Here is a 13,652-nt window from a genome sequence, read left to right as displayed (position 1 = left end):
TTTGTAAAGCTGTTTGGGTTATCATTTCTCTCTTCTTTCTAAAGGGACTAAAAACATACTGAATTGAGAAGTAGGAATCCAGGATGGGCTCTGGGTCTTCCTTTGTTTCTCAACAGTACTTGGAAAAACACTGAAATACCTGTGTACTTCAGTTTACTCAGGGATATTTGTCTAGGTCTTAAGATTTTTTGTGAGGATTAAATAAAATCTTACAGGCAAACATTTACAGGAAATCATTAGATAAACCAGCGACATGCTAGAGGGCATCCATCAAAAATATGTGCTAGGTTAAGAATAGTCTTTCCTCCTGACAAGTAAGTGGCATCACTAGTTGTCTTTTGAGATTTTTCTAAGGTTGTGACAAAATGACACTGTTATCTACTAGCAGAAGTATGCTTGGCTTTCTCGGGCTCCACAGAAGATTGGGTGTGACAGGGATGGAAATCACTGTATAAATACAAGACTTTATTATTAGTAGACTAATGTAGTAAACACGATACTGCCATCTTTATTAGTAGACTAATGTAGTAAACAAGATACTGCCATCTTTAAGAGCGTATTTCTACTACATCACTCATGTATAATCAGCAGGGCCCATCCTGTTAAACGCAACTTTATAATGATCTCTTGCCTCGCTACTATTCCCAAAAGGGTCAGGTCAAGCAAAGCAGGGAACAGGATACTGGGATGGACCAGATCACCTGCCACCACCCTGCCGCTAGAGTCACCCCCACCCCTTGACCCTCCAGTAGCCTTACCCATCGTGTCACGTGCTTGGCTACTTGCAGTACTTGCTTCTGGACCTTCTGGCACATCTTTTGAGGAGCACATAACACAGGAACACTTCTTATTTCCATATGCTGGTAGCTCAGTGCCTGGGCCAAAATTGTGATGTATGAAGACTTTCGTTTACCCCAGGGATCCCCCTTTCTGTACCCTTCTTGATCTCCCCTTCTCTGCTTCTTCCTCTGAAATCTTCCATTGACCCTCCCCATCTCTGGCGTTTCCTTTAAGTCTCCCTTTTTCCTCCCTTGTCTGTTTCTCTTTATCAGCCTCTGTTTCTGTTTTTTATTATTCTTTAAGTCATAATTACCTTGTCCATCATAGGTTAGTAGGCTGGAAATAAGCTCTTCTGATTCTTCCTCTCTATTCATTTGGAGAGTTTCTGGTTTGCCAGATACTAAAGAGAAGCAAGAAAATTACAGTCCATGGATACCTAGAGTGATGAGGGAAGAATTTCTGGTGCTCTTATGCTGCACCCTGATATTCTGAGCTAAAATGAACTGCCTTCTGGGAGAAGACTACACCTGCTCTAATAATCACAACCTAGAGCTGCCAAAGCCATGCTTTCCCCATCTTTTGTACCTCATTCTGCTTTCTTTACTCCTACTTTTCTACCTGTAGCCCTAAGAATAAAGTAAAAAGATCTTATCCTTCCAGGGAAAACCAACCGTTCTTTGAAAATTGTAAAAAGTAATTACCAGAACGGTTTTTAAACTCATCCCAATTGGCCCATCACTACTTACATCACTAACCACATTTAAAGCCAGCCAATCAGTGACAGCCTTACACTTCTGAAAATCAGCCAATCAGCCACACTCCAGAAAGCCTATGTCTATTACTAAATGATAACCTAGTTATAAACAGTCCCCAGGTCTGAAAGTCTGCAGTTCCTGAACTACAAGCTTCCTAAAACTCTACCTAAAAGCAATTTCCTTTTTAAAAGAACTATGTCCTGTAAATACCATACCTCCTTCCACAATGCACCTTGCTTAGCACACAATAAATCCTTCCTTTAGCTTCAGAGATGGCATGATGGTCTATCCCTCCAAAAATGGATTTCCCACCAACCCATCTTGAAGACTCTTGTTTAGCAATGTCTTGTGGGATCCTTGGGCCAATAGGTATAAATCCACTGCCTCTTTTGCCCAACTCAGATTGTCTTCCTGATCAATCCATCTCAAAAATGACTTGAACTCTGACTTGTTTCACTGAGTTCTTATTTCTGAATTAATCTTATTACTTAAAGATGTATATGCAATTAGACACAAAGTAGTTAGACATTTTGGTTTGGAGGTGCAGCATTTAACAAATATTCTGTAATATTTTTTATTCTTCTACACTTTCATTTACTCGTACTTTTGTCTATTTTTCAAAAGTTTTGTCTTATGTGTTTGATTGCTCCTGATTTCTTGTGCTTCTTGAATGTTAGAAGAAAGTGATCCAAAGCAAATAACCCTGGAGGGTTAAATGGTTAAATGGAGGCATAACCCTGATAAGTCCCCTATCCAAAACTAATTAATGGATGTGGGTCCATTAACTAGTAGCTAACTTGTGCAAAGATATTTGGTCACCCTTGGTCTTGAATCCCTCACCAAAACCTCTTGTCAATTTGTGAAACAAAATCATTTTGTTTAGCATATAATCTGAGGTCAACTACTATCATGTAATCAATCATATGTTCCCATTGTAGTCTCTGCTCGGTGGATGAACCCATTACTCTATTCACCTGCAGGACACCATTCACACCAAGGACTGCATGTGGTGTCCTCATTGCTATTTGTCATGGTTGTGTCTTGGCCAAAGCTACAATCTCCCACTGACAGAACTCCACTTCCTCTTTGTACTCCCAGAATCATTCTTGCACTTATTTTAATAAATGGCAAAATTTCATCAAAGGTAACTTTGGGTTTCAAAGGGGAACTCTGGACATGTCAAAAGTAAACAGTGCTTTTGATAGTATTTCTGAAAGAGAGAAAGATGACCAAAAGTTCCCATGTCCCAACCAGTAACTGCTACTTTCAGACCATCATCTAACAGTTTCTTTTCTTTTAAAAAGTCCCTATAAAATTAATAGGAAGGACTTATTCTGTAAATGAAACTACCAGATTAAGGGGTCCCTGGGTGGCTAAGTCGGTTAAGCATCTGCCTTTTGTTCAGGTCATGATCTCTGGGTCCTGGGATCAAGCCCCACGTCATGCTCCCTGCTCAGCGGTGAGTCTGCATCTCCCTCTCCCTCTGCCCTTGACCCCTGCTCCTGTGCTCTCTCTTTCTCTCCAATAAATAAATAAAATTAAAAAAAAAAAACCTACCAGATTAAATGTACTAAAGGAAGAATAACTTTAGAATTCTTGGAAAATTCTCCTACACATAATCAATTTATAACTGATCTGAACATTAGTATGTCTACACTATGCATGATTCAAGATCTGCAGGCAATCAACAAAGTAGGTATATCTCACTTCTCTGTAGTGCCTAACCCAATTACTATAACTCTTTTCTAAAGCCAGATTCTTTTCTTTAATATATTTATGCTCAGCTTTGTTTAATGTCCCATTTGATAAGAATAGCTTATATTATTTACTTGGGAAAGTCAATGGCTTGTCTGGACTGTTATTTTCTAGAAATATACTTAAGTCTCATTGTAGTAGGCAGAATTCTCAATGTCCACTCAAGATTTCCTTCCCTGACCCCAGGGACTGCAAATATCATGAGATATTACCTCCATTTTTAGGCAGAGTTGATGTTAAGAAAAAGAGGCTATCAACATGAGAGATAACCAGTGCCGGTGAGGATGTGGAAAAAAGGAAACCTTGGTGCACTGTTGGTAGGATTGTAATGTGGTATAGCCATTATGAAGAAGAGTATGAGGGTTCCTCAAAAAAACTAAAAATTAGAACCGTCATATCATCCAGCCATTCCACTTCTGGGTATATATCCAATGGAAACAAAATAAGTATGTCAAGGAGATATCTGTGCCCCCATGTTCATTTCAGCATTGTTTACAATGGCTAAGACATGGAAACAACCTAAGTGTCCATCAACAGATGAATGGATAAAGAAAATGTGGTAGACAGATATATATACACACAAAATGGAATACTATTCATCCATTCAAAAAAAGAAGGAAATCCTGCCACTTGTCCTCCCTTACCTGATCCACTTTCTGGTGGCAAGCTCAAGTCTTCCTGGGGTTCTTCTTCATCACACATTTCTAAACAGGCACTGCTACCTTCTGCTGAACAGAATAAAATCCCTTAGTGGATCCAGCATATGACCAATAGAAACCATAGCAGGAAACCCACCCTAATAACCAAGGTAGCTCAGGTATCTTCCAGGTGGGAATGTCCCTGCCCTCAGACCCTCCTGCCTTAGAGTTCACATGACCTGGGAGTTAACATGGCTCGTGTCACTATCACCAGAGGCTGAGACTGGTCCACCTACCTCCCTCCCTTCCCATACACTAATTCTCTCTCTTTTTGATCCTTTTCACTTGGCTTCACACATTTCTTCTGTATGTATAAGTGAAGGGGAGCAGTGGAGAAGGGGAGAAGAGAGGGGAAATTTTCCTCCTTGTAGACATAAAAAAAAGATTTGGTTAGTGAAATGGGAACTGAAATTATACTTACCTTCCCCATCACATAGCAGTTGCCTGAGCACCTCCTCTGGTTCTTCTTCAGTGATCATTTGGGGAGCTTCAGGATCACAGGACCCTGAAGGGAAATAAGGAAATGAGCTGAGCCAGGATGTTCAGAGCACAGGTGAGCTGCCCTTTGTGAAAAGAGACATCTGGTCCAAGGACCCCACCTGAGATCCAACCAAGCCCTCCTTCCCCTGACTCTCCTACTCTCTGCTTCTCCATTTCCTTCCCATAGATCTGTCTCCAGACATTTCCTCATCTGCACTAGGAGAATATTTGTGCATCCTTGATTTTGTGGGCTCCACTCCCCTGACTTCTCCCATCTCTTTACTTTTCTATTTTTTTCCCTCAATGGTGATATTAATCTTTTCTTTCCTGCTTATTCCTCCTAGCTCTGTTCTTCCAGGTCTCTCCAATCCCTAAAACAGGGTCCATTCCTTCTGTCACTGTCTCTCTTGATTTCTTCCCCTTCCTACTGGCCTTCTTTATCTGCTAAGTGGAAGTTTCTCTGCTTTAGGCCCTGTTCTGCTCCCTCTGGGAGCCATGGATCTCCCCTTGGACTCTTCTTACATGTGACCACGTTGACCCCTGTTAGCCTCACACAGCCACTATCTGCAATGAGATGCTCAGGGCATGGGTCTCTGCTCTTCCTCCTACTTGATCTTAGGGAAAAACAAGCATCCTTCATCTGTGCTTCTATGTCTTTCTTTAAGGAGGAATAACAGCAGTTTCCCTAGCTAAGTCCTAAAGATTTATGAGGAAATTTCACTTACCAAAGTACTTTGAAAAGAAAAAAAGCACAAAATAATCCAATAACCTGATGACAAAAATGTGACAAAAACTATAATTTGGGCTCAAAACCCTTGATCTTTCCTTCTGACAAATAGATCACAGAACCATGTTTTGTTTGAAGTCCACCCAAGGTTATGACAATATAATAATAATATTAAGCACTAGATACATACTTAACTTTTCTTTATAGAAAATAAGAAGTAGGCAGAGGTTAAAATCACAATACTGAGTCCTTCCTATAAATAGACATAAAGAATGTGAAAGAGAAAAGACACTGTCTTTGCCAGTATTTATCTACCACAACATGAAGAGGGAATACATCTGTTCTAACAATAAGGGCCATGCCGTTCAGCTCTGAATTCAGCTGCCTGATATCCTGCAGCCCAGGGCTGGCAATCCCTTCCTTACCTTGCCCACATGTTGGTGGGGAGCTCAAGGCTTCCTGAGGCTCTTCTTCATCACTGGTCTCCCAGGAGGCATTGCTGTGCTCTGCAGAAAGGAATGAAATGCCCCAGTCATCTCAGTACACAATCAGGGGAGATCATGGTGGGAAAACTCATAGTGAGGACATGGGACACTCAGGTATCTGCTAGGTGGGACTGTCCCTGTCCCAAACCATCTGGTCAATCTCTGGGCTCACCTGGCCTGCAGGCTGACTCACTCCTGTTGCCATCACCAGAGCCTGAGGACCATCCACCATCTTCCTCCCCTCATGTACACCTAATTCTCTCTCTACTTCTTCCCCTTTCTCATTGCCCCTGCTCATTACTTCTGTCTCTGCCCTTATCTCTTGCTGCCAGTGTCCCTAGGTGCTTCTCTTTGTTTGGATGTGTTTCTGTCTCCTTTTCTTCTCTTTCTCTCTTGCACCTCTGACACTCTTTAGTGTCTTTATTGCCTTTCCCTATCTCACTCAGTTTTTTCTTGCTCCCTTTCTTCTATGTTAGGAGAGGTATCCCTAAAATAGTACTGTAGAACCTGATCAGAAGATGGGATAAGGAGCAGACTAGGTCAAAGCAACACCACCAAACACAGGGAAAATTGTTCTAAGGCCCACATATAAAAGAAAGATCAGAGCAGTGCAATCACTGAAAATATTTACACTCTCATGAGAGATGAGGCAGAAGCAATAGACTGGTACCCCATGGTGAATGGGAGACACAGAAGACCACAGGAAGGACAACTGATTTAATCCTAAGGCAACAAAAATCACAGGTTTATGTGGGAAAATAATATGATCTGATTGATATCTTGCAAATAACAATCATGCTAAAGTGGAGAAAATGGGTAGAATGGAAACAAGAGGAAATGGTACATTCATGTTCTCTTTAATGAGGGAGCAAACTCTGGAGAAGGAATTTCTAGTTTCACAGAAGAAGCTGTTAGTTTCAACTTTGGAAGTGTCAGTTCCTGAAAGTCATCTAAATGGAGAGGATCCTGTGATAAATGCCTTCAGGTACACAGAGGGATGATCTTGGGAGACAGGTGTCCCTAGCAGGCAGGCACTTGAGACTCATTCTGTTACCGGAGAACTGAGACTGCCAGGGAGAGGGTTATTAGTCTCTGAGTATGTTCCATGTACCACTCTCTACCTAGGGAGATTAAATATAAAAACTCACTACTGAGATAGACACTTTTTGCCGGAAGATGCTCCTGTCTAGACTCGCACTTTAGCTTTACAAGATCCCAACTTCTTCCTTCCCCTGTTTCCACTCCTTATTGATTTTTAAATTATTTTGATATAACTCTTTCTCTACATAGTTTCCTTTGTGCTTACTTCCACATTATTATTATTTTGATATTTATTTGCCAAATTATTACATAATCTCTCTAATTTTCATCTCCATATCTCATTTCTTCGTGAGCTTATACCCTTTCCAGGTTGTCTCTCACTTTCTCCTTTTCTATCTCTGTTTCTCTGAGTCTTTCCTCTGAATGCCTTAAAATTTCCCTTATTTTATCTATTTTCCTCATTCTCACAGATGCTTCCTCTCAAACTGACAGAAGTTCTTTCCTTTTTGCATGGACCACAGCACCAGACAGCCTTCCCTTATCAGCTGTATGCTAACAATCTCCCGAGGGACCTTCTAAAGTGCAAGCCTATCAATCATTCACAAAACTTATTCCCATATTGCTGGTACTTCCGGAAGTAGGCTGAAAATGATCTTGTGGCCTCAATTGCCATAACCTGTTGGTACTTGGGTTTTTATTGGCATTTAATAAAATCACCCAGGCCCTTCTGCTCTGGTGCCCCAGCCTACCTTTGCTATATGTCTCCCTATGTTCTCCAGGCATGGATACCCTCTACACTCAGGAGCTCTGCTCACCATTATTCTTAGTCTCTCTTACAGTTTTTGAAAAAAAGCAAAACAGAAAATGGACACAGTCTCACCTGTATGTATGTGAATATGAAGAATAGAATGGTAGGATGGGAGAAAGGCAAGATTTTTTTCCATGCTGATCAGAAAACAAAGGTTTATTGAGGGAGTTGGGAATTTAAATCAGAATTACCTTGTCCCTCTTCTGCTGGTAGGCTGGGCAACTCCTCTAGTTTTCCTTCATTAGTCGTTGGGGAAACTCTGGGATCACAGGTCACTGCAGAGAAACAAGGACATGATGGATCATGGAGGGTGATGGGAGCAGACCTCAGCATGTCCATGCCCACCAGGATGGGAAAGCAAGCCACCTGGTCCATGCTGCCCCTGGGAACCACACTGTCTTGTTCTGCTTTCCGCCATCTTGTTACACCTCCTCTGTCCACTTCTCACCGTCCCACCTGCATTTCTGCCTCCACACATCTCTGTTTCCTAGCTGTGTATCTCTTACATTGTCTGGGCTTCTACCCCATCTCTTGTTTTTAGGCCTTAGTTTTGTTTTTGTTTTTCAGTGATAATGTATCTATTTTCTCCTGTTACCCTGTCTAGCTTTCTTACTCTAGATGTCTTCAAGCCCAAGTGGTTGAGTCCATTCCCATGCTCTCTGTCAGTATTTTCCTTTCTCTCCCCACCAACATCAGTTTTTCCCTTATTTTTTTTAAACTCAAGAAAATTTTTATTTTTTGAGGTGAAACAGGACCAACAGCAAAAACACTAGAAACAATTCCCTTATACTAAGGTGGGAGACTGATCATTAAATTCTATTAGAGCAGAAGGGGCTGTTAAAAGTACTCTTCTGGGGGCACCTGGGTGGCTCAGTCGTTAAGCGTCTGCCTTCGGCTCAGGTCATGATCTCAGGGTCCTGGGATCGAGCCCCGCATCGGGCTCCCTGCTCAGCGGGAAGCCTGCTTCTCCCTTACCCACTCCCTCTGCTTGTGTTCCTTCTCTCACTGTGTCTCTCTCTGTCAAATAAATAAAAAATCTTTAAAAAAAAAAAAGTACTCTTCTGTTCACAGGCCCTTGAGAATGTTGTCAAATAGTTGAAACATTTGGAAACCCATGCCCAGTTTTTCTTTTTTCTCTTCTTAAAAAATTTTTATTTAAATTCAATTTAATTAACATATACTATATTATTAGTTTCAGAGGTAGAATTTAGTGATTCATCAGTTGCATACAACACCCAGTGCTCATTACTTCAAGTGCCCTCCTTAATGCCCATCACATAGTTAGACATTTCTCCAAAGAAGACATACAAATGGCCAATGACTCATGAACAAATGCTCAACATCACTCAGCAACAGGGAAATACAAATCAAAACCACAATGAGATACCACCCCACACCAGGCAGAATAGCTAAAATTAACAACTTAGTTTTTCTTTTAATGAAGGTCTTATGTTGGACCCAGGTGCACCTCTTTGGGAACGTGTGGGCTCCTGGGGCTTCCTCTTTGTGTCTGACCACAGGACCCTGCCCTGACTGCCAGGTGGCTTCACACAACTATTCCCTCAGTGACACACCCACTGCTGCCCACTCTGCCTTTTCTGCTTTGCCCCTGCAAAAATAACCTGCATGCCTTTCTGTGCTTTGTTTCCCCATCCACAAAAGAGAGGTTACAACAGTTTGCATGCCTGTATCTTAAGGTTTTCGAAGATAGAAGGAAGTCTCCCACAACCCAATAATCTGATGGGGACTGTCAGAAACCTTGCACACCTTGTCTCCCACACTTTGTTCTCTTTCTCATTTTCACCCTTCCCAAATGTGTCTGCCTCTTCCATTTCTACCTTTGTATCTCGCTCTTGGGATCTCTTGACACTCCTCGTTGTCTTTGTTTGTTTCCCCATGTCTGTTCCCGCCTCCTTTTTTTCCCCTCATGCTTCCCTGCTGCTCTGCTTTATTTCTTCTCCCCGACTCTTATCTTGTTTTCTAGGGGTCAGAAAAGGCATCTCTGAGATGGTATCTAATATCCACATGATTTCACCAGATTAGTGAGCAAGTGGGCAAGAAAACAGTGCCAAAGCTCAGGTGAGAAAGAGTAATCAGATAATTAAAATTACTGAACAAATTTTATACAAATTTTTGAAGTAATTGCAGGACAGACATGAGGCTGGAGCCATGGGGAGGAAAGTGGATTTAATCCTTCTGACAACAAGAAGTTATCAACTTAATATAGGAAAGTAGGATAAACCAACCTGCATTTTCAGAGTCCTCTAGTTGACCTGGAGAGATTGGGTGTGATGGGAACATGACTGGGGGGAAGATATGAGACTGGAGGCTGTTGCTCTGGTTCCAGAGAGAAGAGACATCTGACCAGAGTGTTTGTGTTGGGTATGGAGAAGAATGGACAGGCAAGAGATAAGTTTGATATATAGCTGACTAATCTGGATGACTGATGGGCTATGTGAGTTGAGGGAGGGGGATGAGTCATGATGACCCCTAAATTTCTGCCTGAGGAATGGAACAATGGTGTTCTGTACTGAGATAGGGAATACGGGGAAAGGAGCAGATCTGGTGTCAAGAAACATGGTATGTGCAATTGTGGGTATCTTATATTTAGGTTCCTGAAAAACATCCAAATGGAGTTGTCCTTTAGGCCCTCTGCACAACTGTATTCGGGTGCTCAGATGAATGAGGTTAGAAGACAAGTCTGGGCCAGACAGGTGCTTGGGGGTCATATGTTATAGATGGGAGCAGACAAGGATGCCTGGTGGGGAGGCCCACTGTCTCTGAGAATATTACAGGTACCATGTTGATAACTGGGGACATCATAACTTGAAAACCCATGGCTAACATGTTCCGCTCCTAGTGGCAGACTTGTTTCTGACGAACAACTCTTCTCTCAATTCCTACAATGCCCCAAACTGTCTTCTCTATCCTTTGTACAGTGTTCATCTCTGCTGAATTTTCACTCATCTTTTTTTTCTCGACGTATAACTTTTGTGCCCCTCCCCCACCTTTTTTTTCTTAGTGTCCCCCCCCGCCCCACTCCACCCTGCATTTCTCTCTTAACATCATGTTCTCTACCTGTCTAAGATGATGGAGCTTATCTCCTTTCTTCCATGGTGCTCATTTCCCTGCTTCTATCTGTTCTCTCTGGTTCTTAACTTTCTGTTTCTAATTTTTCAACCTAAGAATTAAAACTGAAAATTTAAATTTCAGACTTTCTGTGTATTTCATCCACATCCATATTCCTTCCCCATATCATCAATGTTCTGGACTGTGGCCATTGGCAAATGAGCAAGGATCCTTCCCTTTGCCAGGTCCATTTCAAAATTCTTTCACGTGAGTTCTCTGTGTTGCAATTATACCCATTATGCCCATGTTCCTGGCACAACCTCAGGGAAAATAGGTTGGAAATTATCTCCCCTCCCTGATAACGTGGCTGTATTTAGACTCCATGTCTATTTAAGTAGAATTGTCAATCACCTTGGTGTTTCTTCATTTCATGACTGCATCTATATTTTTCATTCTTCTCTTTGTCTGTGTTCTATACCCAGGGAAAACTCAACCAGTCTGAGATCATCCTTCACTGCTTGTGTCTCTCAAGGGAAGCAATCAGAAGCTGGGCATAGTTTGTCTATGTGAATATGTGAGGATGGATGGATGGATGGATGGAAGGAAGGAAGGACGGATGGATGGATGGATGGATGGATGGATGGATGGATGGAAGGGGAATAGGGAAGAGATGGAAGAAGGTGTCCCTCTATATTCATAGGAAAATAAAGTTTTAGTTAGATAACAGGTCATTTAAATCCTAATTACCTTCTCTATCATAAGGTAGTAATCTCGGCATTTCTTCTGATTCTTCTCCGTCGTCCCTTTGTAGAACTACCTGTTCACAGGACACTGAGGAGAGAAACAGGAACATGATAGACAGTTGGCCTGGACTCTGCCTGGATGTGGCCAACGCTCAGAGAGCATTGGAGCTTGATGTTCAGAGTACAGGAGAACTGCTCCTCAGGAAGAAAAGTATGTTTATACCCACCGAACTCGCTCCGCTTTTTTTTAGCACCTTGTTTCCTTCTCTCTCCTTCCTTCTTCTCCCTCGAACCCTGTCTCCACACATTGCTGCACCTGCACCATGAAGCTGTGGGTCTCTTTGACCATGACTTGCTCTCCCTGACTTCTGCCATTTGTTTGCATTTTGCTCTTTTTGCTCCTCCAGGAAGTTCTTCATCTCTTTGCTCCATTATCTCCCTATTTATTCCCTTACCTCACTTTCTCTCTGCTATACTTAGTATTTCATTAATCCTATGCAATCCGTGGGAAGTAAGTTTAAGATTATCTCTCCCCTCCCAAACCCCAACCTGGTAGTGTTATAGTCCATATACATTTAGATAAAATTGGGCCTACTTAGCCAACTCCATTGGTGCCCCCAGTCTACATTCTTATTATTCTGTGCCCTTCAGTTCTTCACCCTAGAGCCCTTCCATTAAGGTGCTTAGCCTCCCTTCCCCCCTGCCTCCCACACACCTGAGGGAAGCAACCAGAGGCTGAGACAAAGTGTGTATTTGTGTTTGGGGGATGGGAAGAAAATGTCCTTTGCATACAGTCAGACAAACAAATTTAATGAAGTAATTGGTCATTTAAATCATAATTACCTCCCCCATCGCCTGGTAGCAGCTCAGGTATCTCTTCAAAATCGCCTCCATTTGTCCTTTGGAGAGCTTTGTGCTCACAGGAAACTGAAGGGAAATGCAGAAATGACCAACCAGACATAGCAATAAGGGAATAGACCTCAGGAACCTCATGCTGAATTCAGTGCTCAGGTGAGCTTCTCCTTGGGAAAAAGGACCACAGGGCGCCTGGGTGGCTCAGTTGGTTAAGCGACTGCCTTCGGCTCAGGTCATGATCCTGGAGTCCCGGGATCGAGTCCCGCATCGGGCTCCCTGCTTGGCAGGGAGTCTGCTTCTCCCTCTGACCCTCCTCCCTCTCATGCTCTCTCTCTCTCATTCTCTCTCTTAAATAAATAAATAAATAAATAAATAAATAAATAAATAAATAAATAAATAAATAAATAAATAAATGAATAAAATCTTTAAAAAAAAAGAAAAAGGACCTCACCTAAGACCTACCAGAGCCTCCCTCTGTCTCTTCTTCTTCTGTTATCCTCCACACACCTTCTTTCTCCATCTCATTGTTCTGTCACCACACACTTTTGCTTCTATACCAGGAAGGACTGGACATCTCCATGAATCCCTGGGCTTCCCTCTTGGGCTTTTTCTTCTTCATGGCTCTTCCTCGCTCTCTGTCAGTTTTCCTACTTCCTGCCTCAGATCTCTTGCATTCCACATGGTAAGTCCCAATCCTACCAGCTCTTTCTGCCTTTCCCTGTTCTCACTACTGAAATATATTTGTTGGATGAGGGCCTTCTTGCACTGGGCCCTGATCTACTGGCCTGGGTACTTGAACACCTCTTGGGTTCCCTGGTGTGAACTCTGCCTCTGTGATCCTGGCCACCGTGACCCTCTGCCAGCCCCACATGACCATCACCACAGTCCCTCCCCTTATGTAACTACTTTGACCTAGTAAAAGTGCTTCTATTTCTTTATCTATAAAATAGGAAGAAGCAACAGTTTGTCTCTCTAAATGCATAAGTTTGTGGAGATGAAATGACATCTTTGCCAAAATTTTTGACAAATCACAGTAACATAATAAAAACCATTTGACAAAAATTATAATTTAGAGTGGAGAGCAGTTGATCTGAAGGGCGACCATGTTTCTCTTGGGCTTTTTCCAAAATTAGACACAAAATAATAACATTATCAATAATTAGGATAATGCTTAGTTTTTATTCTCTGGAGAAGCTAAAGGGTCAGTGGGGATAAATCCAAGTCTTTACTATGAATAGGTATGAAAGACATCCCCCTTCTTCAGCATATCTCTCCCCAAATGTACACTTGGAAACATTTATGTGATTCATGGGATTCCAGAACACACTGAATCTTTTCACTGTGGTGTGTGCTCAGAGTAAAATGCATCAGGAAACGCCAGCTTGAAATTCAGCTGCCTGATATCCTGCAACTCAACACTGGCAGCCTCCCCCCTTCTTTGCTGGGCCCACATCTT

General features: G+C 42.2%; 1 protein-coding gene across 6 annotated transcripts in view; it reads right to left on the bottom strand.

The window, feature by feature from the left end:
• Positions 1–13,652, bottom strand: part of LOC123838755 (nuclear body protein SP140) — a 63,103-nt gene that overhangs the window by 27,951 nt on the left and 21,500 nt on the right. For 5 of the 6 annotated variants that reach the window (XR_010410335.1, XM_045867771.3, XM_064587219.1 and 2 more), the window contains 8 exons: positions 12,185–12,268; positions 11,346–11,429; positions 7,721–7,804; positions 5,621–5,701; positions 4,410–4,493; positions 3,935–4,018; positions 1,094–1,180; positions 759–875 (listed from right to left, as the gene is read on the bottom strand). Coding sequence is in view for 5 of the 6 variants with exons in the window: in XM_045867771.3 (XP_045723727.1) it covers positions 759–875; positions 1,094–1,180; positions 3,935–4,018; positions 4,410–4,493; positions 5,621–5,701; positions 7,721–7,804; positions 11,346–11,429; positions 12,185–12,268 (705 nt within the window). In the remaining variant the exon portion in view is untranslated. The remainder of the gene's footprint in view (positions 1–758; positions 876–1,093; positions 1,181–3,934; positions 4,019–4,409; positions 4,494–5,620; positions 5,702–7,720; positions 7,805–11,345; positions 11,430–12,184; positions 12,269–13,652) is intronic. The other variant, XM_064587218.1, reaches the window with a different exon arrangement.

This window comes from Mirounga angustirostris, unplaced genomic scaffold (assembly GCF_029215605.1).
Source record: "Mirounga angustirostris isolate CCGP_5_RB_7025 unplaced genomic scaffold, mMirAng1.0.hap1 SCAF_3, whole genome shotgun sequence".
NCBI classification, from domain to species: domain Eukaryota; kingdom Metazoa; phylum Chordata; class Mammalia; order Carnivora; family Phocidae; genus Mirounga; species Mirounga angustirostris.
This window is presented reverse-complemented; position numbering and strand designations above follow the sequence as displayed.